We start from the raw sequence: 24621 nt of genomic DNA, 5'->3' as shown, positions 1-24621 counted from the left end.
GAGAGAACATTAACTGGCATATGATTCACTATTCCAAGTTAGGCCTCTTCACCGTAAATATAAAATGTTCTGTTAAAGTGCATACTGAGTTGGCTCTATCTAATGAAGAAAGTAAGGCATTTACACTTACATTTAGAATAGCTTTCTTCTAAATTAGTCCACTTATTACGTGCATCTAAGTGCAGTGATGCAATTCTGACCTCTTAGCCTTTGCAACTGTGGCATCAGACAGCTCATCTCAGAAGAATCTGATGTCATTAACAGCAGCCCTCTGAGGTCACTTGTTAGACATAATGAAAGAAGAAAGTGAAGAGGAAGTGGCAAAAAACTGTAAAATAAGCAGGAGTAGCATTAAGAAATTGTGTTAAACTTACTGTGTGTCAAACAAAACATTAATATTTTTAACTCCTTTCTTTTGGTAACCAAAAATGGCTATTTGAAAATCTACCTAAAAGAGCATTTGTTCAATTTCTCAAAAATGTGAATTTTAACATGCTCTTAATATACTAGGTTTGTTTTTCTCTAGGGAAGATTTGCTTTCCACAGAGAGATGATGTACACCTGTTGGGGACTGTTTTGTTTATTTGCTTGCTTCTATGCACTACCACAGATATAGGTCACTACTAAAAACACCAGATCCTTCTAATCTAATTCAAGAAAGCAAGACTTCTTGTTCCTTCAAAACTTGTTGATGTTTTATTTCCTGTAATTAAAACTTGGTTAGAATACTGATTACCTTTTTCTTTTTTTTTCTGGGAGCGGGGAATCCATTTGTTTACTTTTACATTAAATAATGATAAAAATCGTTTGTAAATGTAAAAAACATACCCAAAAGAGAGCCCCCTGCAGCCATGTTGCCACCTTATCAGCTCTCCCAGCAACAGAAACTATACTTGACTAGTCTGATGTCACAGGACTAAGCGGAGATTTGCATAGCCCCTCTGATTGGCTGCTGAAGATTAGTTTGCATACACCTATCAGTAGCTGGAGGCTGAGCAATCAGAAGGAGAAATACAAAAATCTGCCTGGCAACAAGCTGAAAATAGAATCAGTACACTGGGTTGAGACCTCGAATGGGTGTGAAAATAGGAGAAGACTACAAGCCAACCCATGATGCCTCAATTTGCAAAACTATACATATATGTATGTACAATATGTATATCCTTCCAAAAAAATTTTTACACCTGAAACTATTCATCTATGTAGCAGAGACAGATAAGCAACTTCTCTGCAAATGCAAGAAATGAAAGACTCACACAGTCTTCAAATATTGCACTGAAGGCAAAGGTGTTAAATATTGTAGAATACATTTTTTAATGTTTGTGCTTTTTTATGAAAGGAAAAATTAGTTTTAAAGAGCCAAGCTAGGCTAGTCATTTTCATTAAGCATTTTATTAAAGAACCCCTATTACACTCAAGCAAACAAAAAAAATTAGTGGCATTTTCGTAGTTATCTGTCATATACATCTTTATACCTTCTCTCATTATTTCCCATTATTAACGGGTGTGATCATGCAAATGGGTGTGAACAGAAACTGTTATGTTAGACCTGTTATCTCTGTCAGTTTAATTTGGTGATGTTACAATCAAACATTTGGCAATACTATCCACTAGAATGGAAGTGATTGTGACAATCATTCATATTGGACTGTGGCATCCCTGAAACTGAGATTTTATTCCTGCCTTGTAAATTATCTTTCTGCTGAGGAGACCACTGGCCTGCAACGATACACAATGAGGAGCAATAGCAGAGATTCCAGACTACAGGACTCTTCTCATAAGGAATTTAGCATGGTGAGCAGCCTAAACATAAAAAAGAAATCTTCCATTTACACACAAAGTCTCTTGGTAATAAAATAGAATCCAGCATGGGGTGGATTGGGGTGGGGAGTAAGCATACGGCAATTTTTTAAGTTTTCGCAAATATATCTCTGAAATTACTCTAAGTAGGGCAAAGATCAGTATCCACAATGGTTTACTGGAGACCTCCCCTCATCCCCCGAGATAACCAACTTCAGCAGTCCAATTTTCACCAACTTAGCTGCCAAATTATTGCATATATGTACATACACATGCGCACACTCCCACAAACATTGCCCTCTAGGTTGTACAAATTAAATTAGGATTTTTATTTTATTTATTTTACTTTTTGTAACCAGAGATGGCTGCTAGCATGTAGAACACAGACAGAGCAGTTAATAGTTTGGGATCCTTCAACAGAGCAGAATCATGAATATGCGACATAAATGTATTCAGTTCCACCAAAAAGGAAGACAAAAGAAATGTGAACATTAGGAAACTTTTAAAGAATAAATGTTGGAAGGAAGAAGTGTCACTTTGCCATGAAACAGGTTTCTATAAGTAGTAGTTTTATCAACCATATATAAAGTCATAAACATTTACTAGGCCATTTTCTATTGAAAAACTCTATTTTGTTATTTTTATTGGTTGGTATGGTCCTTTACCCATAAAGCAGCTGTTAATGAAAATATTTAGTCTGTAAATATTAGTCATAGTATCAACTGCTGTCAGGAGAGCTTGAAAGGTATAGCTAACCAATGTTGTTTTCTTTTTACTACTAATGGCAAAGGATAAGAGAAACACTTTCAATGAAAGGTCTTCAATTTATTAGTATGAACAATGGCCCTGGCTAATGACAGACACTGCGTGTTTCTATAATGCTGAACAATCACTTTCTAATAAACATCGATGACAATACAAAAATCAAGAATCTCAAGCACAGATTTGGGTAAGATGTATTTGAACTAGTAACATATGATAGTAGATTAAATTCTCTTAGGTCAATAGTCAGCAAGGTATTATTTTATCTTTGCTGACAGGAAAATATCTGTCATTCAACTCAACTCAAAAATATAAAACTATGCACTCAAAGAAAAAGATTCAAGATATTTTTCAAAGAGCATTTCCAAACTGCATTTCATTATGTTTCAACTTCAAACATAAGCAGTTATAGCCCAGCCACTTCTTCAGCCTAATTCTGCCACAAAGCAAATTCTACAGTCACAACCAGTAAAAAGGACTGTCAAGGCTTAACAAATGAATCATTACTCAGGCTGACTGAGGAGAAGCTCACAATGGGAAACAGGAAGTGCGTAAATATATCACACCAAAAAATATGGCTCTTTTATGTTGCTTCGGCAATGAAAAGGAGCTGTAAACTTAACCCGCTTTCTGCCGGTTTTGACAACATAGTGCTCTCTACGCCCCGCTGTGCTCTGGCGATTCCCGTTTGCCAGAATGTTTCCTTGAGATCAAAAACAGGGTTCAGATTGAGCTAGTACACGGCAATACTGTGTACCAGCATCTTTTATGCTGTCTTGTTCTCTAACCTTTCATTTTAAAAAAGTCTTTATCTCATAGGTTACCAAGATCCCTTCAAACCACCTGTAACTGATCCAGTAACATGCCTACAATTGCAAACCTGAAACAATAACTAAGAGGTGTGAGTTGCCTTGTCTATTTCAATGGATGCTAACTAAAAATGACCAATGATAATACTTCATTGTTACCAATTTCATTGCTTGCCAGAGTATGAAAGAAAGGAGAGAGGAACATATTATGAAGATTTGTATAATCCACTGTGATAGTTCTTTTTGGCACCTTAAATGAGTGGTTTTGGGAGACTACCACCAATCCCCCTCTCCTCGAAACCAAGGACAAGTCAACCCAAAGAAGCCTGGTAGAGCCCAACAGAGCATCTGCCACTCATCCCCAAGGGTGCTGCCAAGCTCAAGTAGTCCACAGGCCATACAGGCCTCAGCAAGGGAAAGCCAAACTTGAGGTTCCCAGCAGAATCCATAGCGTACAAGTATTATTTTTAGCCCATTTTTATAAATGCTAATGTTTTGTATGCTTTTTTGACCGCGGCTGTGCATTGAGCAAACACTTCCAGGAGCATTTCAGTTCTGAGTAGAAAACTTCCATGCTTGTTATTTGTACATGAAGATTTTTTTTCTTTTTTAAAAGTTTAATCACAATAATTATTCAGTTTTTGAGTACGAGAATGACAAAATTACAATCACCCCATTATAAAGAAAACGGTGGCCTTTTTTTGTACAACCCTACTGTCAAAACTTCATGGGGTTGACAGCTGAAAAGCTGCAAGGGAGCAACTCTCATTGAAGAGCAGTACCCTGTCTTGTCCACAATAAAACTGGTTTTAATTTGACAGTTATCCACATATGAAATCAAATATCAAGCATTTTCCTATTGTTTACGTTTTTCATGCAATGAAATTACTATTAGTAATATGGATAAGCCCCCACATGACGTCCAATACTTACATTTCTGCATTTTCTGGACAATTTAAATTATGATTTTTATTCATTTAAAATAAATATTTGACATCACAGCAGAAAAAACTGAAAAAATAGGTACTATCAAAGTTTACAGGGTCAGTGGTTTCTCCTCATCTGTTAGTGACTGAGAGATCTGAGTTCTGCTTCCAGAGCCATGAGTAAGCTGAAGACCCACTGTAATGGATGTGGGGACCTCCATGAGCAGAATTATGGTGTAGGTGCCACATGTGATTTACACAGGTCCATCTGAATGAACAGATGAAGTTTTCTGAAGGTCAACAGGTTCACATAAAAACAAGGCAGAGGCATAATTTGATCTCTTCAACTGAAAACTCTTAAAAACTCAAAAACATCTCATTGATCAAACATTAGAAGAAGGAACGGCAGGGGGAAATAGCTCAGTGGTTTGAGCATTGGCCTGCTAAACCCAGGGTTGAGAGTTCAGTCTTTAGGGGGCCACTTAGGGATCTGGGGCAAAAATCAGTACTTGGTCCTGCTAATGAAGACAGGGGAAGATAGTCTCCAATTATTATTATTATAACTGCATAGAACAGTGCTTGTTCCAGCTGTGAAATGGTAACACACAGTTCTTGTTGCTTGAAAGCACTGAGGTGAGTTGCTGTAAAGAAGTAGATTGCTGATTATCAAATTTAGTAGCCTGATTTTGACTGTGGACTATATCAATCAGATTCTTCAGCGGCAGGTGGAAGACCGCAATATGGACAATACTTTCACAAGAAAGGGCAGGGGGGTGGGCAGGTAAATGCTGCCCAAGAAATCAACTTAAAGCAAAAAAATCCTCATTTCCTTTGTATCTTTTTGTTCAAATTCACATAATTGCATATGTTACTCACACTTAAAATTAGGTATTTACTATCACAAAAGGTAAAATAGTTAATGTATACCATCTTCCCTTTTAGAAAGATCTTAGTGAAGGATTCCTGCAATGCTGCACCTACATTTTTATCCGCTATAAAGAAGGAAGATTTTTTGATGGTTTATAATGGATACACATTTATTAAGCTTTTGTTAAAATTCATGTATTTAAATTCATGCTAATATATTTGTGTTTTAATTAAAATTAGCTAATTTAAATTTGGGGTTAAGTTTTTACTCCATAACACCCACAAACACTCCCACTAAAAGCCAGAGACATCCTGATTTTAATTCAAACATTATAACCTTTCTGAAATAAGATTCTCAAAATGTATCTGGACTGCTAATAATAAAACCAGATTGAGTTCTATTTTAAAATACACAAGGAAAAGTGTTGAGGGAGAAGAATGATTTACTGTAGCCCATAGCTGTGCTGGATGGTTCCACCTGACATCCAACTATCCCAAACAAAACATGGAGTTTCTGTCAAATATCCATCACAGAAAGTCAGTATTGCATCAATGAAAAGGGCAGAGACTGCTGAAAAAAATCAGTGTCTAGTTTGCCAGCGTATCCTAAGGGAACATAGCTATTGAAGCTTGAAATACCTTAGCCTAGGGCTAATTAAGTCTTGCACAGACATGATTCTCAGAATTCATGAGTCTGTTTGCTCTTGTTCAAATATAGTCAGTCATAATGAGGACTAACAGTATGTAGTAACTCCTTTAGGAGCACTATCTAGAAACTCAAAACACCTTTACAACTTTAATACAACCTTACATCTACAGTATATTTTAAAAACTGTTTTTTCAATTCTTATTGCTACATAAACAGATGATTTTATTGACCCTATTCTGTCCTGAGAAGAAACAAGAGAAGCAGTTATAATTAAATGAAAGAAACCACATGTGTATTAGCAAAAGGGAATTGGGTTGCAAAAAACAAATAGCTAGTATGGTATATACTCAAGAAGAGCTCAGCATTTCCCTTCAACTCTGGCCCGTTTGGAAAGGGTTAAATGCAATCATGGAGCAATAATTTGCTGTCTTATTTATTTGCACATGTAAGATACATGTCCATGCTAAAAAATTCCTATATACCATGTCAACATTTAATTCCTTGGTTCAGAGATTAAATCTACTTCTGAAAATAAAAGTGTAGTATATGAGTTAAAGCCCCAAGATGTGAAAACATAGGTGACAATGAAGAACCAAATTCAAGCCTGGCATATGGAGGAGGCCAGACTAACCCTGTTTGAAGTCCACTAAAAAGACATGGCAGTAACAACAATATAACACAAAATTTCCTGAAAAAAATGCCCCACAAGAACTAGTAATTAATTTCACATTTGATCACATTGGGGACATCTCTCTCCAACAGCAAGACGGGAGGTCAAAGATCCTTGGGGTGCAGTATTCCAAACCTCTGTATTACTGTAGCAGCATAAATTAGATTACCTTCACTTTTTCCTGGTGACCAAAGCCACAACTTAAGCCATAAAGCAATAAATTATACAGACTCTGACCAGCTCTACTAAAATTTTCTCAGGTTTCTTTAAATTAAATCATGTGAAGACCAAAGGCAAAGCATCATCCCTTTTGATCTCACCAACTGCATCTATTCTTTGATATCACTGAGACACAGAACCTGGTACACACGGCACCAAATTCTATATCAGATATAACTAGGCATTCCCACAGAAAATTAGAAGGTGGCACTGATGGGAGCTGTGAAGGCAAAGAAACATTCTGGTTTATACAAAATGCCAGTGAAATTTTTCTACACAGGTCAATCTTAGATTCAAATCTTTTTTTCCTGATCATATGTATCCCAAGAGACAGCTTTCTTTGAGTGTAAAGAGTAAAATTGTCCAGAAGTTAAACCTGGAAGATTAAAAAGATTCATGATTGGGGGGGAGGGGGAGAGAAGGGGAGCATCTCTTTGGAATTCTATGCACTTTCTCTGTGCAATTGTGCCCTTCCTGCAGTTACATTTACTTTATCTACCTTAGCTACTTATCTGCCCCCCAACCTTCCTCGTTACTGTAGTTATCTGAACACCTCACAATCTTGAATGCATTTAACTCTGCCACACCCCTGTGAAGTAGGGAAGTACTATTATCCCTATCTTAGAGATGGAGAACTGAGGCATAGGAAGCATTGGACATAGCAGAGAACTGAACCTGGGTCTCTCAAGGACCATCTTTCCTCTTATTTAATTAATGCCTCATTTTAACAGCAAATGTGTGCAAGGTTAGACTTCCTCCAATATGATTCACACAGTTCTAGAATGTTCTACAGCAGGTTCCTGGTATACGTTGGGGTTGCATTCTTGAAAAAGGCGAAGGATAACGAAATGACGGATACTGGGGACAGATACCCTCCATCCCCACTCCGCCTCTTCCTGCCCCCTCTCCACTCCTGCCCCACCTCTTCCCACCCAGTTCTGCCCCCTCCTCCGAGCGCACCCCATCCCTACTCCTCCCCCTCTCCCGCAGCCTCCTGCATGCTGCAAAACAGCTGATCACGGTGGGAAGGAGGCTGCTGGCGACGGATATGTGGACCGACATAAATTGGAACACGCTCCCCTACTGATGAGCAACGGATATGCAAAACAACAGATAAGAGGGAGACGTATACCAGGGACCCCCTGTATAACTAATCTGTATTACATTAGATGACTTTCAAGTAAAGGAAGCTAGCCACAATCTACAGCAAGAAACAAATTAAAGAATGAAATGCATGTCTATTTGCTACTGCCTATAATTAAAGGTAAGAGCCTACTGTCAATTGCCAACTATTTTGGTTCACTTTTCAAATTATAATGAAACAAAACAAAAGCATTTCAGTTACTTAAAAATATACAGAAAGTATAGTTAATTTGAAAAGTTGCCTTTTTCAACAGTCATTACATGAAGTTTTTGGATTTGTTCACACTTGCAAGGTCACAGTTGCATATGATATAAGCAAAGGGTTAGCAGAAAAAAAGAAAAAAGTCTGCTCAAAGTGCTTGATCTTGGAGAGCTGGGATGATCTTTTACATACACTGTCTTAACTCACAGAGATGGTGTCCAAACACTCAGTCCACCAGAATTATCTTGATTTTGGAAGACAGTACTAATATCCCTTCCTGTTTTAAAGAAACCAAGGTTTTGTTCCAATCTTACAAAAACAGCTTGGTGACCGGATACTTTCTCCCTGTGCACCCAAAGTTGTAAGGCACAAATGTGTTAGCCTCCCAATGCCCAATGGTTCTCACAGTGTTGCCCATTATACACCTAAAAAGACACACACACACCCCCAAAATTATCTTTTCAACATCTCATGATTTTATGTCAATCTCATGATTTTCAAAGGTTTGATCTGGCCATACCACATGAAAAGAACAAGAAAAACATCTAGGCCAGACAGCAGGAGCAGTGGGTGACTGTAAGAGCTAGTACAGCAGCCACACTACCACCAGGGGTGAGTCGGGGGGAAGAGAGGGAGGATAGAAAGCTAGAAGGTGAAAAACACAAATTGGGCTGTTTCTCACCCTTGTACATCCACATATTCCTGAACTGCCATCCAATGTGACAAGTGTCCAACTTTGCATTCTAAAAATTGACATTGTATTCACAGAAAATTAAATAAGACTGAATTATAACTCCATTTATTAATCAAGACCACAACAAAAGGCTAAATACAGAAACTCTTTTCTCTGCAGTGAAGAATCCACGCTAGGGAAGAATTCTAACTCCATGAACCAGGAGAATTCATTTTTGAGACCCAGCTGGACTTATTCTCCCCCTAGCAACTCAAGACCCAGAACTGTGCAGGGGACAGCCCCGCTTCAGGCACACCAGGGCCCATGCAGCCCAACCCCTCCTCCTGCCACGAGTTCAGGGAAGAAAAACTGCTGGGAGGGGACAGCCAGAAACTCAGTCAGCAGAGACAAGCAACTAGAGAAGGGATCTTCAGACACCGACGTCATCAATTCCTGACTTTTCCATGACACAGAGACCCCTTGATGCCAATTGGCAGAGGGAACAGGGTTTTATGGGAATCTATTGGGCTTACATGTGAGGTTTCTACAGAGAGCCAGTAGCCCACTTGTCACCCTAATCATTGCAAAATATATTTAAAGATAACGTTTAAGAAGTTATGCAACTATATTGAAAATTATATTCTTAAGGTCTTGGTAAGATAGGTGACCAGGGGATGACATGACTCCGACAGGTTCCTTTCAGGTAGGAGGTAACAGACACTTATCTCCCTGGTCATATGTGTATTGTCTGCTTCACAATGGACATTGAACCTGATGCTAATCAAGAAACTGTGAAATCAACAAGAGAGGAAAGCCATAGGAAAAAACAAACAGAAGGGAGTATCCTGTTTATGAATAAAAACAAAGGATTGTTCTGATATAGCTAGGTGTTCCAAGAGACACCCTGGATACTTCACTGTGGAGACAAGCTGATAGCATTTGTTTGTCATATGAAAAGAGGCTAACAGCCTACCTGGCTGTAAAGCACTGGTGTGCAACACTATTAGACATAAGACTATCTTGTTAATTTCGTCTAGACTCTAGAATGTGTGTTATTTTATTTTATATGTAACCATTTGTTTCATAATTCTGCTACTATTACACCTCTACTCTGATATAATGCTGTCCTCGGGAGCCAAAAAATTCTTACCGCGTTATATCGAACTTGCTTTGATCCTCAGGAGCGCGCAGGCCCCCTCCCCCGCCACGGGAGCGCTGCTTTACCGCGTTATATCTAAATTCGTGTTATATCGGGTCGCGTTATATTGGGGTAGAGGTGTACTTTGAATCTCTATGCTTTGTTAAATAAACCTATTCTTGATTTCACTATAAACATATCTAAGTGCTATGTGAAGCAGGGTGGTGATGAGAGGTGTAACTGGTAAGCTGGGGTGTACTGTTTCTTTGGCATTAGTGGATTTGTGAATAGCGTGTGTCCAGTGAACCAGGGGATGGACACTCTAGGGAGATGCTCAGAGCAGTTGCAGTTTGCCTTTCACTAACCTGGAGAGACAGCAGGGCCTATGTAGAACTAAAGGGGAGCAGTTGTGTTGCATGTGGCCGGTGGAGTTGGGTAGCTGAGCCCTGGTAGACACAAAAAGGTTTCTTCATGCTAATGGCAGGTGCTCTGCGAGATGTCTCAATTCTGGGTACCCCCAGGAAGCGTCACATCCTCTCCACCCTCCAGTTTTTACTCTGGAAATTTTCCCGTATGTCTTTTGACTGTTTGCTCCAACTCTCTACCCTCAGTCTCTTCACTTCAGTCTAACTTCAACTACCCTCCATGCTACCCTTTCCTCTATCTTCTTAATTCCCACCCTTTAATGCCCCCTTCCTCTTCCTACTCTACTTCCTTCTCAACAAAACCCAACCTAATTTTTTTTTTAAAGAAACCAACAAAAAATGATGAGACCAACATGACATTTGCACACTCTTCTTGAATATTATATTCCCTCCCTCAGAGGTTTGTTTTTACTATCTAAGATTGTCCCTGCAGTGAAGAGTTTACATTCTCCTTGTTTGAAAAAAATGCCTAGCATAATGGGACCCTGATCTCAGTTGGGGTCCCTAGATGCTACCTTAATAAATAAATAATAATGGCTTGATGCTCTTCTACATGAAAACAAGTTGTTGAAGAAAAAGTTGTTTTGACTACCTCTATTTCACATTTTTTTCTCTGCTGTAAAATTGTCAAGCTGGACACCTGCTATAAGAAAAACAATGCAACATTCTGGAGAAAGATGTCAAAATATATAGTTAGTATATTCAACAACAAGACTTAACACTTTTACATTTTCCAAGCAGTGAAACCTGTTGCAGGATACAAAGCAACTGCCAAAGGACATGCAAAAGTCACAATACACCCAATGTTCAAACATATGGATACACTGATTAATTTATTGTGCGGCACATATTGGTTGACTATGAACTGTCACTCTTCACCCTGAAGGTGATCATATTTCAGTGGTGCTGTATGCATATCAAGTAATACAGAACTGATGTGTTTTGTGTCTGTTACATTTTCTACAAGTGAAGCTGCTAATATTCAGACTTGTTTAATTTCCATAGTGGAACGGTATCTTCCAGGGGATAGGGACAGCACTGCCTGTTCCCAAGGAAAGACAGTAAGACCGTGGTTGTGGAAAGATTGAGCCAGGAAATAAAAAACTGACAGTTAAGTAAAGTCCCATGGCACTGGCAGCACAAGTATGAGCAGTGGCCCGAAAACAAGGAGATGAAATGAGTACAGTTGCTGCTGCCCATTGCCACTGCAGGACAGCACAAAATGAGTACTAAAGTAGCTATAGGGAAGAAGAGGTCTGGAAATATTTGCTGTAAATTTTCACTTTTTTTTTTTTTTTTTAGTTAATTAAAACAAACTACCAGGAAATATTTCCAGTTCCAAAATAATTTACAAAGCACTTTGGGACCCCTCAGGAGGATACAGGAGCATTACATGATATTAGCTCTGAGAGATGTTTAAAAATAGCCATTAAAAGAGGGACTTCTCGGATCTAAAGGCACAAAAAAGAGTGAAAAAGCCATATCCATCTTTCAGAAAGGGAATGATGATATAAGGTGAGTGAAACAGCAGTTTTCAAGATAACTGGGACAGACAGACAAATAAACTTCAGTTCTTTTAAAATAAATAAATAAATAAAGCTGCTCAATGAATACACACACACAGTAAGCAAATTTGCAGTTCCAAAAGCTGGGTCAACACACGTGAGCCACAATAATGTGGTCTTCCATGAGGATTTTAGATCCAAATTTGCCTCTCTCATACAAACCCGAAGTTTCAATATTTTATTTTAAATTATACACATGAAAGGCAAAACCATAAAGTGAGGCTACAGACAATATGACATCAATGATACCACATCATTTAAAGTAAACTGATCTAACAAAGCTTTACAGCACCTTTCATCTCCAAAGCAATCCACAATCATTAGCAAGTTGATCCTCAAAAACTCTTTTTAAGTGAATTATAACATTTTAGAGATGTGGTGCATGCATGCACACACAGAATTAAGGTCCACACATTCAAAAGCTGTCTCTTTGGCGGTTCAATAAGAAGCCAATAGGGCCAGATTTTCAGAAGTACTAAGCTTCAACTGGAGCCCTGGGTGTGCCTCACTTCTGAAAAATCAGGTCCTTAGATACTTTAAAATTAGGTGACCAATAACTAAAGCATCCAAAATGAGAGATTGCTTTGAAAGTTAACCTGTAAATTACTTGGCCAAAGCCAAAGGGGGACTATGTCAGAGCCAGGATTAGAATTCAAGCATTTGACTCCCAGTTCTCTGTTCAAACCAAGAAATCATACCTTTCCTTTTGTGTTAATGTCTCACATTTGGACAATAGCAAGTTGAAATGTACTATATGTACAGATACAGTATTTAACGAAAGAGAGGCACCCATGCTACTCTAATTTAGTCTGTGAAGCTACTAAGTCACTTTCTCCCACTAATTAAAGACATTTTGAAAGCCTATGTTATAAACTGCAGATTTTAGATGCACAGTAGACAGGGTTTTATATGTCAAGGACAGACTGGTAGTAATGAAAAACAAAAGCCTATTTTGGCATCCAAATGCTTTTTTCCTCAGAACTACATTTCCATAATGAATAGTTTAGACAATAATGATTTTAAATAAATGAGTTTTCATTATTTGTTTCCTCTGATGTTACGCTACTAGGATTAATAAGTTCCTCCCACCATTGGGTATTTGGCTTTCAGAAGTCTCATAAAAAAGCTTGAGCAGCCTGCTAGAAATTTAAACTATCAAAACATGTAATGTGTATTTTTTAAATTGGGTTAATCAAGTTGGGTGAATTCAGAAGAAAGCAAGCTAGGGAGAAGGATATGACAATCAGACCTTAAGTCCTCTCTGAAATATTGCACAAATTTAAATTAGACAGAGTTTTAAACAACCTAAAAAAAAACAAAACACAACTCTTGATTATTACACCCCTATCTATCTTCAGTCAGGTATCCTCATCAGACAGGTATTTTGAAGACTCAACACTACCTGAATTGAGTCTTATTCAAATTTGGTTGGGGGAGAGGGGGAGGAGAAGGCAGAGAGAGCGAGAGAGCGCGCGAGTGCGAGTCTTTCCCTGTTAGCTGCACTGCTGCTAACATTAGCTATCATCATCTGTGGCCAAGAGATAGCACACAGAGTTGCTAAGCAACTCTTTTTGGGCCGTCTCAATATCGGCTTTCTGCCACTTGGGAATACTTAAATGAACCTAGCATTTGCACATAAAAAACCCCCAGAGGCAATGCATTACTAAATGCAATACCAACTGCAAACAAACTCTTCACAACTGTTTCACAAAGTCTGATCAACCAGGCCACAGACCCTTCAAAAAAAATTTTTTTTTAAATAAAGCAATCAGCTTATACGATTCATTCATTTCAAAATCAAATTCCTCCTATTTTGATCACTACTAAATTTAAGCCATGAAGATTTATTTTGTTGCCATTTTTGTAAAGCAAATTAAGACCTCATGTGAGGGCAAGCAAAAGGTTGCAAGGAAAAATGCAAGAATTAAAAAAAATGCAGGGAGTATTTACTTTTCCACTGTGACAGTCTGTCCCCCTATGTTCACCCCTTTTTACAGGGCTACGGTAAATTTTGAACAAAATATGTCCTGTGAAGTATGATTTGAAAACTCAATTTGCTACCCATTATTGTCCTGGTAAAATATGCATGGCAGGCAACATTGTATGTAAAGTTACATGGTTTACTATATCAGAGGTCGGCAACCTTTCAGAAGTGGTGTGCCGAGTCTTCATTTATTCACTCGAATTTAAAGTTTCGCGTGCCAGTAAAAATTTTAATGTTTTTATAAGTCTATAATATATAACTAAACTATTGTTGTATGTAAAGTAAATAAGGTTTTAAAAATGTTTAAGAAGCTTCATTTAAAAATAAATTAAAATGTGGAGCCCCCCGGACTCGTGGCCAGGACCTGGGCAGTGTGAGTGCCACTGAAAATCAGCTTGCGTGCCGCCTTCGGCACCCGTGCCATAGGTTGCCTACCCCTGTACTATATGATATTACTAAGACATGTTCCAAGTCTGGGGAGCTGTCACAAACCAGTTTCCCAGAGACTAAAGGCTAGCCGACACCTCAACCAGGTGTCAACAAAAATCAAATGGACCATCACCTGGTTAAGTGGCCGTTCTTTGGCAGAAAAGAGGGTGGGGGCAAAAAAAACCTACATCTTGACAAAGAAATAGTTTGGGATTCCCATCACACAGACTTTCTGTTTCCTGAACCTCAACAGGGGATGATTCTCAACAAAGAAAAACAGTAAGGGAGAGCAGACACCCCAAATTATCACTCCCCTTTCTCTCTGCCCCAGCATCCACAACACCTGAACAACAAAGGAAGCTGCATTGGACGGGGGGAGGGGATCCTGATTGAAAGAGATTCATCCAATAAGGCTGCTGAAATGTGGTGAGAGAAATCTGCTTTGAATTCACTTAAGCTAAGTTAGGTATTAGTTGTGTTTTACTTTTATTTTCTTGTAACCAATTCTGACTTTTATGCCTCAATACTTGTAGTCACTTAAAAGTCTATCTTTCTGTAGTTAATAAATTTGTTTTACTGTTAGATAAACCAGTGTGTTTGGATTGAGGTGTTTGGGAAACTCCATTTGGGATAACAGGATTTGGGCATATCATTTTCTATTAATAAAATGATGGACTTTATATGAGCTTGTCTTGTCCAACAGAGAGCTGGCAGTACATTTCTGGGGAATGTCTGGAACTGGGAATTTGCTGGTGTTACTCTGCAATTGCATGAGTGGCTGGACATAGCACTCATACAGTATAACTGGGAGTAACTTACATGCTGTATGCTGTGTGTGAGCAGACCAAGAGAGGTAGCTCTCACAGAAAAGCAGTGCAAAAGGCACCCCAATGTGGAGAACGGAGGAGAAACAGCTGTTCATCGGTCCAGATAGTACCTTGCACGTAATGTCCCATCCACTCCTAAATTTTTCTAAATATTTACCTGTACATGATTTTTCCGCATAACAAGAACCCTAATCTGCGTGGGTTGTGGTGACATTAGTGTGGTAGGAAGAAACAGCACTATACAAAGAACAGTTACTTTACAGTAACTGTGGTTCTTTGAGACGTGTTGTACACATGGATTCTATGCCACACATACTTTCCCTGTGACTAAGGAGTCCTACTCATACAGGATTTTGTATTAATGAAGGAAATAAGGAATGGTTAGGCTCATTCTGCCCATTATGCCTCACGTGAAGGGGCCCTGCAAGGACATCTGAGGTGCAGGAATGGCTCCAGCTTACACAATTGGCCAAACAAACCTAATCTTTGTACAGTATCAGAAGCATACAAAGCAGCCTGCAAGGAGGTTCTAGCTATCACCTGTTCCTCTAGCCTGATGGATTTGGGTTCTTCCCTGTGATCCTGTGAGAGTCTTTCCATAAACTGAGACAATTTATCCCAGTGCAGACCAATGCTTCTGGCAAAACACAGAGTGGTCTGCAATACACATCTGGAGACTAACAGAAGAATAGATTTTTCTGCCAAACAGATCCAGTCTCAGTCTTCTTTTGTTGTTGTTTTAGGAGGCCCTTGCTGCCTGGGCCTGGATCGTTCCTGGATAGCTGCTATAACAAAATGAGCCTGGCACCAGATGTTAACTAAAAGGACTCAAAGCCCTTGGGAGAAACTCCATACAGTAAGTCTGCCCCTCAGAAGTGGCAGGCATTGACGTTAAAGTCCACCACAAATCCTCTACAGGCTTTAAAAAATCCCTCGTTAATAGACATGACAAGTTTACCAGGCATGGAAGAAAGAAGACTGTCTAGCAGCTTGTGTGACTTATCCCACTGGAAAGTAGTGCAAGAGTTCTTGGATCTGGGCCATGTGTTTCCATCAGGTCTTGGAATACCTTAAAAGCTGAGGATAGGAGGACTGCCTGCCTCATTAGGCGTGGATGATGAAAATGTCACCAGGATCAATTGTTCTTCCATCTCTGCCCATTGATCCTCTTCATTCTTAGGGGAAGAAAATGTGGCCAGAGGCAGGGGGAGCAGCACACCACTGGCTTGTGGTCATATAGCTGCATACCCAAAGGCCTCTAAGCATATGGATACTGGATAGGTGTACAGAGAAGAAAAACAGGGGCCCTGTTTCCTGTGAGATCCATGGCCTCCCTTGCTCAAAGAGTAATCTCTGAAATCTGTCTTTGACTGCCAGTGTGGTGCCCATGGAGGAGGCAGAGGAGATGAGCAGGAGATAAGTCTCTACTATGTCTTGATGGAAAAGATTTAAAGAACATGCCTCTTTCAGTGGTTGGGGCTATCCTTGATATGCTCCGACGCTCCTGCATCTTTCCTACCAAGTTAGGGAAGCAGACAGTATCAGCCTCTTCACTCTACCATAATTTTGGTGGCCTAAGACCTAGTTAGTACTGATGATGTTATATGAGTCAGCAACAGGGACTCCAGTATCAGGCCCACAGACAGGTCACTTGGTGCCCAAAAGGCTATAAGCATTGAAAGGGATGTTAACTAAGTGCTGGATACTGTGGGTACCAAGAAGGTCAAAGAGTCAGTGCTGGAGAGAAGTAGTCAGTCAGTGGCTTTAGCCAGCACAGCAAGCACTCTTTTCATAACCACTACTGAGGTGCTAGAAGGGCCCCATCTTAGGCCTGGGACTGCAGAATTTGAGAGGAGTCTAAGGCCTGGTCTACAGGTTAAGGTCGAATTTAGCAGCGTTAAACCGAATTAACCCTGCACCCGTCCACACAATGAAGCCAATTACTTCGACATAAAGGGCTCTTAAAATCGATTTCTGTACTCCTCCCCGACGAGGGGAATAGTGCTGAAATAGACATTGCCGGTTCGAATCAGGGTTAGTGTGGACGCAATTTGACGGTATTGGCCTACGGGAGCTATTCCACAGTGCACTGTTGTGACCGCTCTCGACAGCAATCTGAACTCGGATGCACTGGCCAGGTAGACAGGAAAAGCCCCGCGAACTTTTGAATTTCATTTCCTGTTTGCCCAGCGTGGAGAGCTGATCAAAAAAGAGCTCCATCATGGACCGTACGGGAGGTACTGGATCTGATCGCTGTATGGGGAGATGATTCTGTGCTAGCAGAACTACGTTCCAAAAGATGAAATGCCAAGACATTTGAAAAAATAAAATCTCCAAGGGCATGATGGAGAGAGGCCACAATAGGGACTCACTACAGTGCCACGTGAAAGTTAAGGAGCTCAGACAAGTGTACCAGAAAGCCAAAGAAGCAAAACGGACGCTTCAGAACAGAGCCACAGACATGCCGCTTCTACGCTGAGCTGCATGCAATTATAGGGGGGGCCACCACCACTACCCACCCCTGACTGTGGATTCCGAGGAGGGGGTACTCTCAGCCATGCCTGAGGATTTTGCGGACGGGGAAGATGAGGAGGAGGATGAGCTTGTGGAGAGCACACAGCACACCGTTTTCCCCAATAGCCAGGATCTTTTCCTCAGCCTGACTGAAATAGCCCCCAACCCTCCCAAGGCAGTATCCTGGACCATGAAGCCAGCGAAGGGACCTCTGGTGAATGTACCTTTGTAAATATAAAACATGGTTTAAAAGCAACTGTTTTTTAAATGATTAAATTTGCCCTGAGGACTTGGGATGCATTCGCGGCCAGTACAGCTACTGGAAAAGTCTGTTAACGTGTCTGGGGATGGAGCGGAAATCATCCAGGGACATCTCTATGAAGCCCTCCTGGAGGTACTCCAAAAGCCTTTGCAGAAGGTTGCTGGGTAGGGCAGCCTTATTCCATCCTCCCTGGTAGGACACTTTACCACGTCATGCTAGTAGCAAGTAATCTAGTATCATTGCATGACAAAGCCTGGCAGCGTATGGTCCCGGTGTTTGCTGGCATTCAAGCAACATCCGTTCTTTATCTCGCTGTGTTATCCTCAGGAGAGTGATATCGTTCATGGTAACCTGGTTGAAATATGGGAATTTAATTAAGGGGACATTCAGAGGCGGCCGTTCCTACTGGGCTGTTTGCCTGTGGCTGAAAAGAAATATTTCCCGCAGTTAGCAAAGCGTGGGGGGGGAGGCTCATTGGCGCTGAGCTGTTTGTGTTTGGCTACCAGGGATCTTCCCTGATACCAGCCACGTGGTGGGGGGAAGAGGTAAAGCAATCATCCCAGAGAATTGGATGCGGGGAAGGGGTTAGTTTGGTTTCTGCTGCTGCACATTAACACAAAAACCGCAGCACTCAACGGGCTTTGCTTGGTATGGGAAAGGAGGGCACTGCTTTTATGAAGGTTGCAGAAGCTGAAAGACAATGGCTTACCATGGCCGCATGCAAGCCGAATTCTGTTGCCCGGCCCTGCGTCTGTAATCTCCAACACCAAAACCGCAGGCACTCAATATTAAGATGCAAAATGCGACCTTGTACCGAAATCACATGTGCTATGTAATGTGAATAGTGTTGTTCACCATGAAAGAGTATACCCATTGTTCTGTAAAACGTATCTTTTAAAATACTTCTCTCCCTTTTTTCCCTCCCTCCCACAGCTGCAAATTTTTCAAGCCTCCCTCCTCCGTCCCGAAGGCTATCTCAGATAAGGCAGCAAAAAAAAACGCACGCGAGATGAAATGTTCTCTGAGATCATGCAGTCGACCCGCAATGAAAGAGCTCATCTGAATGAGTGGAAGGACACAGTATCACAGTACAGGAAAGCGGACAACGAATGCAAGGACAGGAGGGACGAATGTGAGGACAGGTGGTGGCAGGAAGATCAGAGGAGGCAGGATGCAATGCTGGGGCTACTGCGGGATCAAACGGACATGCTCCGGCATCTGGTGGCGCTTCAGGAACGGCAGCAGGATCACAGAGTGCCGCTGCAGGCCCTGTTTAACCGCCCTCCCTCCTCCCCAAGTTCCACAGCCTCCTCACCCAGATACCCAAGAATGCAAGGGGGGGAGGAAAGCTCCGTGCACCCTGCCATTCCACCCCAGTGGACAACCCAAGCAACAGAAGGCTGTCATTCAACAAGTTTTGAAGTGGCCTTTTCCTTCCCCTCCTCTCACACCCCACCCAGGCTACCTTGTCAGTTCTCTCCCTGTTTTTATAATGAATTAATAAAGAATACATGGTTTTTAAACGATAGTGACTTTATTTCCTTTGCAAGCAAGCTGTGATCAAAGGGGGGAGGGTGGGTGGCTTTCAGGGAATGAGGCAATCAAGGGGGCAGGTTTTCATCAAGGAGAAACAAATAGAACTGTCACACCGTAGCCTGGCCAGTCATGAAACTGGTTTTCAAAGCTTGTCTGATGCGCAGTGCTTCCTGGTGTGCTCTTCTAATCGCCCTGGTGTCTGGCTGCGCATAATCAGTAGCCAGGTGATTTGCCTCAACCTCCCACCCTGCCATAAACCTCTCCCCCTTACTCTCACAGAGATTGTGGAGCACACAGCAAAACAGCAATAACAATGGGAATATTGGTTTGGCTGAGGTCTGAGCGAGTCAGTAAATTGCGCCAGCGACCCTTTAAACGTCCAAATGCACATTCTACCACCATTCTGCACTTGCTCAGCCTGTAGTTGAACAGCTCCTGACTCCTGTCCAGTCTGCCTGTGTATGGCTTCATAAGCCATGACATTAAGGGCTAGGCTGGATCCCCAAGGATAACTATAGGCATGTCAACATCCCCAACAGTTATTTTCTGGTCTGGGAAGTAAATCCCTTGCTGCAGCCATTTAAACAGACTAGTGTTCCTGAAGACACGAGCGTCATGAACCCTTCCCGGCCATCCCACTTTGATGTTGGCGAAACGTCCCTTGTGATCCACCAGTGCTTGCAGCACCATTGAAAAGTACCCCTTGCAGTTTATGTACTGGCTACCCTGGTGCTCCGGTGCCAAGATAGGGATATGGGTTCCATCTATCGCCCCATCACAGTTAGGGAATCCCCTTGCAGCAAAGCCATCTACTATGACCTGCACATTTCCAGAGTCACTACCTTTGGTAGCAGCAGCTCAGCGATTGCTTTGGCTACTTGCATCACAGCAGCCCCCAAAGTAGATTTGCCCACTCCAAATTGATTCCCAACTGATTGGTAGCTGTCTGGGGCTGCAAACTTCCACAGGGCTATCGCCACTCACTTTTCAACTGTGAGGGCTGCTCTCATCTTGGTATTCTGGCACTTCAGGGCAGGGGAAAGCAAGTCACAAAGTTCCATGAAAGTGCCCTTACGCATGCGAAAGTTTCGCAGCCACTGGGACTCATCCCACACGTGCAAGACTATGCAGTTCCACCACTCTGTGCTTGTTTCCCGGGCCCAGAATTGGCGTTCCGCGGCATGAAGCTGCCCCATTAACACCATGATCTCCGAAGCGTCGGGGCCCGCAGTTTGAGAAAATTCTGTGTCCATGTCCTCATCACTCTCGTCGCCGTGCTGCTGTCGCCTCCTCCTCGCCTGGTTTTGCAGGGTCTGGTTCAGCATAAACTGCACGATAATGCGCGAGGTGTTTACAATGTTCTTGACTGCTGCGTTGAGCTCAGCAGGCTCCATACTTGCCGTGGTATGGTGTCTGCACTGAAAAAAGGCACACAACGATTGTCTGCCATTGCTCTGATGGAGGGATGGGCAACTGACGACATGATTTACAGGGAATTAAATTCCACAAAGGTGAAGGCTTTGCATCAAGGAGAAACAAACAACTGTCACACAGAATGGCCCCCTCAAGGATTGAACTAACAAACCTGGGTTTAGCAGGCTGTTGATTTCACGGAGGGACGGGGGAGCAAATGAATACAAAACAAATCTGGTCTATTTCTTGTTTTGATCCACGCCATCTATCTTTTACATCTTAGGCTGGCAGCAGACGGTGCAGTATGACTGCTAACCATCGTCATCTCCAGGGCGCTTGGCAGAATTAAGACTGTAAGCCGTCATCTCCTGGCTACTCGCCAGAAGATGCTATATTATGATTGCTAGCCCTCAACATCTCCTGGGCGCTCGGCAGAATATGGGAAATGACCTGGTTGAGTCACTCCCATCTCTGTATGACGACGATGGCTTTCAGTCCTAATGCACCATCTGCTGCCAAAAGGCAATGAGCTGCTGCTGTGTAGCAATGCAGTCCCATGTCTGCCAGCACCCAGGAGACTTACCGTCAGCTGTGTGGGCTCCATGCTTGCCGCGGTCAGTGATGAGCTGCCAAAATACTAACAACCGGTTCCCTCCTCCTCACCCCATGAGGGGTCATGCCCCCCCCGGACTCCTGCCCCATCCAACCCCCCCATGTTCCTTGACAGCCCCCGCCCCGGGACTTGTGCCCTATCCACCCCCCTTCCCTGTCCCCTGACTGCCCCTTGCCACCCCATCCAACCCCTTCTCTCATTGCTGATGGCACCCGGGGACCCCAACCCCATCCAACCACCCCTTCTCTCTGTCCCCTGACTGTCCCTGGAATCCCTACCCCTAACTGCCCCCCACCGCCCCATCCAACCCCTACTCCTTCCTGACTGCCCCCCCCGGGACCCTTGGCCCCGTTCAATCCCCCTGTTCCCTGCCCTCTGACTGCCCTGACACTAATCCACACCCCCCCGCAACTCTCCTACCCTCTATCCAACACCCGCTCCCTGCTCCCTTACCTTACAGTGCTGCCTGGAGATGGGGGCCCAGCTGGGCTGGGGCCAGGACCGGAACCACCCGGCCGGACCCGCGCCGCCCGGCCGAGGTCGGGGCCGGACCCGGGTGCCGGGCAGGAACCGCGCCGCCCGGCCGAGGTCGGGGCCGGACCCTGGGGGTAGGAGCCGCGCCGCAATATAATTTAAAATGAGTACCAAGAAAATAAAGAACTAGTTACATATTTACAAACATTAAACACTAAATATAGGGAAGATTAGCTCCCGACTGGTGTACTGGAAATGCAGGTATATTTTAAAAGGTAACAATTCTGATTTCCCCCCCCCCCCCCAACATCCCTCACCAGGATGATATCACTGCTTGCCTCAAAATATCCACAAGACAATGGACAACACTCAGAAATTTACCCAAACACATGACCAAACTCATTTATTTCACCCTTACCCATAATAACTTTACATTTAACAACAAAGACTTTGCCTAAACCATGGGAACAGCCATTTGGGTACTAAGATGGCCCCTCAATAAACCAACCTTTTCAGGCACCACGTCAAGAAACAATTTTCGGAAAAATACACCATAAATCTATCAGAGGGGTAGCCGTGTTAGTCTGGTTCTGTAGAAGCAGCAAAGAATCCTGTGGCACCTTATAGACTAACAGACGTTTTGCAGCATGAGCTTTCATGGGTGAATACCCACTTCTTGCATCCGAAGAAGTGGGTATTCACCCACGAAAGCTCATGCTGCAAAACGTCTGTTAGTCTATAAGGTGCCACAGGATTCTTTGCTGCTTCATGAAAGTAGAGGCTTTTGGTGGAAAATCATTTAAGCAATGTCATCTAGATTTGGAAACGTGTAAATTCTCCACTGGACAAGTGCTATTTGGGTTACTTACCGTATTTTTCCATGTATAAGACGCCCCCATGTATAAGACGCCCCCACTTTTCTAACCCCAAATTCAGGTTTTTGGTTTTTTTTCTCCCCTGCTTTGCCGCTCAGGCCATGCCCCAGGTTTTTTTGTTTTGTTTTCTTTTCCCTCCAGCCGCACTGCAGCTGTCCCCCCCGACTTTGCTGCTCAGGCCCAGGAAGAGGACGCGGAGGTAGGGGTAGAGGGAAGGAGGAGGGCCGTGCGCCCGGCTGGTCTCCGGCGGCAGCCCTGCCCGGCTCCTGCCGCGTCCCTCCCCGGCCGCGGGACTCCTGCCGCCCGGCTCCCCGGCTCTCCCGGTCCCCAGCCGCCCGGCTCCCCGCGTCCACAGTCGCCGCAGTACCCGGACCGCACTACCGGAGCCGGGCAGCCGGGGAGCCACCCGGCTCCCCGCGTCCCCGGCTCCCCCGGTCCCCAGCCGCCAGGCTCTCCGCGTCCCCGGCTCCCCCGGTCCCCAGCCGCCAGGCTCCCCGCGTCCCCGGCTCCCCGCGTCCCCAGCCGCCCGGCTCCCCGCGTCCCCAGCCGCCGCAGTGCCCGGACCGCACTACCGGAGCCGGGGAGGCGGGGAGCCAGGCGGCTGGGGAGGCGGGGAGCCGCCCGGCTCCCCGAGTCCCCGGCTCCCTCGGTCCCCAGCCGCCCGGCTCCCCGGCTCCCCAGCCGCCGCAGTGCCCGGACCGCACTACTGGAGCCGGGCAGCCGGGGACGCGGGGAGCGGGCGGCTGGGGAGCGGGCGAGCCGCCCGGCTCCCCGGCCGCCCGGCTCCCCGCGTCCCCGGCCCCGGTAGTGCGGTCCGGGCACTGCGGCGGCCGCGACCCCACCTATCCGGATGCCCGGCTCCGGACACTGCCCGGCCCCGCACTCCCAGCTCCAGCCGCGGATGGATTGTAGCGCCACCAGCCACGTGCAGGCAGCGCGGTAAGGGGGCAGGGATGGGGTGTTGGAGAGAGGGCAGGGGAGTTCCGGGGTGGGGGGGTGGATAGGGGTTGGGGGGGTCAGAGAGCAGGGAACAGGAGGCTTACTTCCGTGTATAAGACTACCCTCAATTTTTAGGCTAAGGATTTTAGGAAAAAGTATAGTCTTATACACGGAAAAATACGGTAGATGATGTAATTGTTCTGGCTGTTTGAATTTCACAAGGTGGGTGAGGTAATATCTTTTATTGGACCAACATCTGTTGGTGGAAGGAACAAACTTTTGCGCTTCACAGAGTACTTCCCAACCAGAAGTAGGGCCATGTCTACACTACACAGTTAAGTCAATATAAGGCAGCTTATGTCAACCTAACTGTGGAGGTGAACACACTACAACACTCCTCCTGAAGATTTAACTCTCCTGCTACGCCAACATAAAAAACCCATCTCAACAAGAGGTGTAGTGTTTAGGGAGACATAATTAAAGCAACAAAGTGTTACTGTAGACACTGTGTTGGTTTTCGCCCTAAGTCACCTCCAGAAGGTGTCCCACAACGCTTATCGTGACCGCTCTGGTCAGCAGTTTGAACTCCATTGCCCTGCACCCAGGTACACAGGCATATGCCTCTCCCCCTTTTAAGCCCTGGGAATTTTTGGAATTCTTCTTCCTGTTTGATCGGCATGCACAGCTCACATAGCATCTACCAAGCTGACCATGCCGGCTCCCAGCAGCAAACATGCTCCTACCTGGAGTACACCGGAGTTGGTGGATCCGTTGGGTCTGTGGGGAGAGGAGGCTGTGCAGTTATAGCTCTGTTCAACCTGCATGAACTCTGATACCTATGAGCAGATTGTTTGTGGCATGGAGGAGAAGGGGCAAGATAGGGACACTCAGCAGTGCTGTGCAAAGA

The 24621-nt window shown here is 43.7% G+C and overlaps 1 protein-coding gene across 9 annotated transcripts in view; it reads right to left on the bottom strand.

Annotated features, from left to right (window-relative positions):
• Positions 1–24621, bottom strand: part of LOC123345783 (activating transcription factor 7 interacting protein) — a 170501-nt gene that overhangs the window by 109623 nt on the left and 36257 nt on the right. For 2 of the 9 annotated variants that reach the window (XM_044982836.1, XM_044982844.1), the window contains exon 1: positions 737–760. The exons of 4 other annotated variants lie outside the window; for them this stretch is intronic. Coding sequence is in view for 1 of the 5 variants with exons in the window: in XM_044982851.1 (XP_044838786.1) it covers positions 131–132 (2 nt within the window). In the remaining 4 variants the exon portion in view is untranslated. Of the gene's footprint in view, positions 1–130; positions 329–736; positions 761–828; positions 906–24621 lie in introns of those variants that run through there. 3 more of the 9 variants (XM_044982851.1, XM_044982896.1, XM_044982874.1) reach the window with 3 other exon arrangements.

Source organism: Mauremys mutica, chromosome 1 (genome assembly GCF_020497125.1).
Source record: "Mauremys mutica isolate MM-2020 ecotype Southern chromosome 1, ASM2049712v1, whole genome shotgun sequence".
Lineage (NCBI taxonomy): Eukaryota > Metazoa > Chordata > Testudines > Geoemydidae > Mauremys > Mauremys mutica.
The sequence above is the reverse complement of the archived record's forward strand: the minus strand, read 5'-3'. Positions and strand labels throughout refer to the sequence as shown.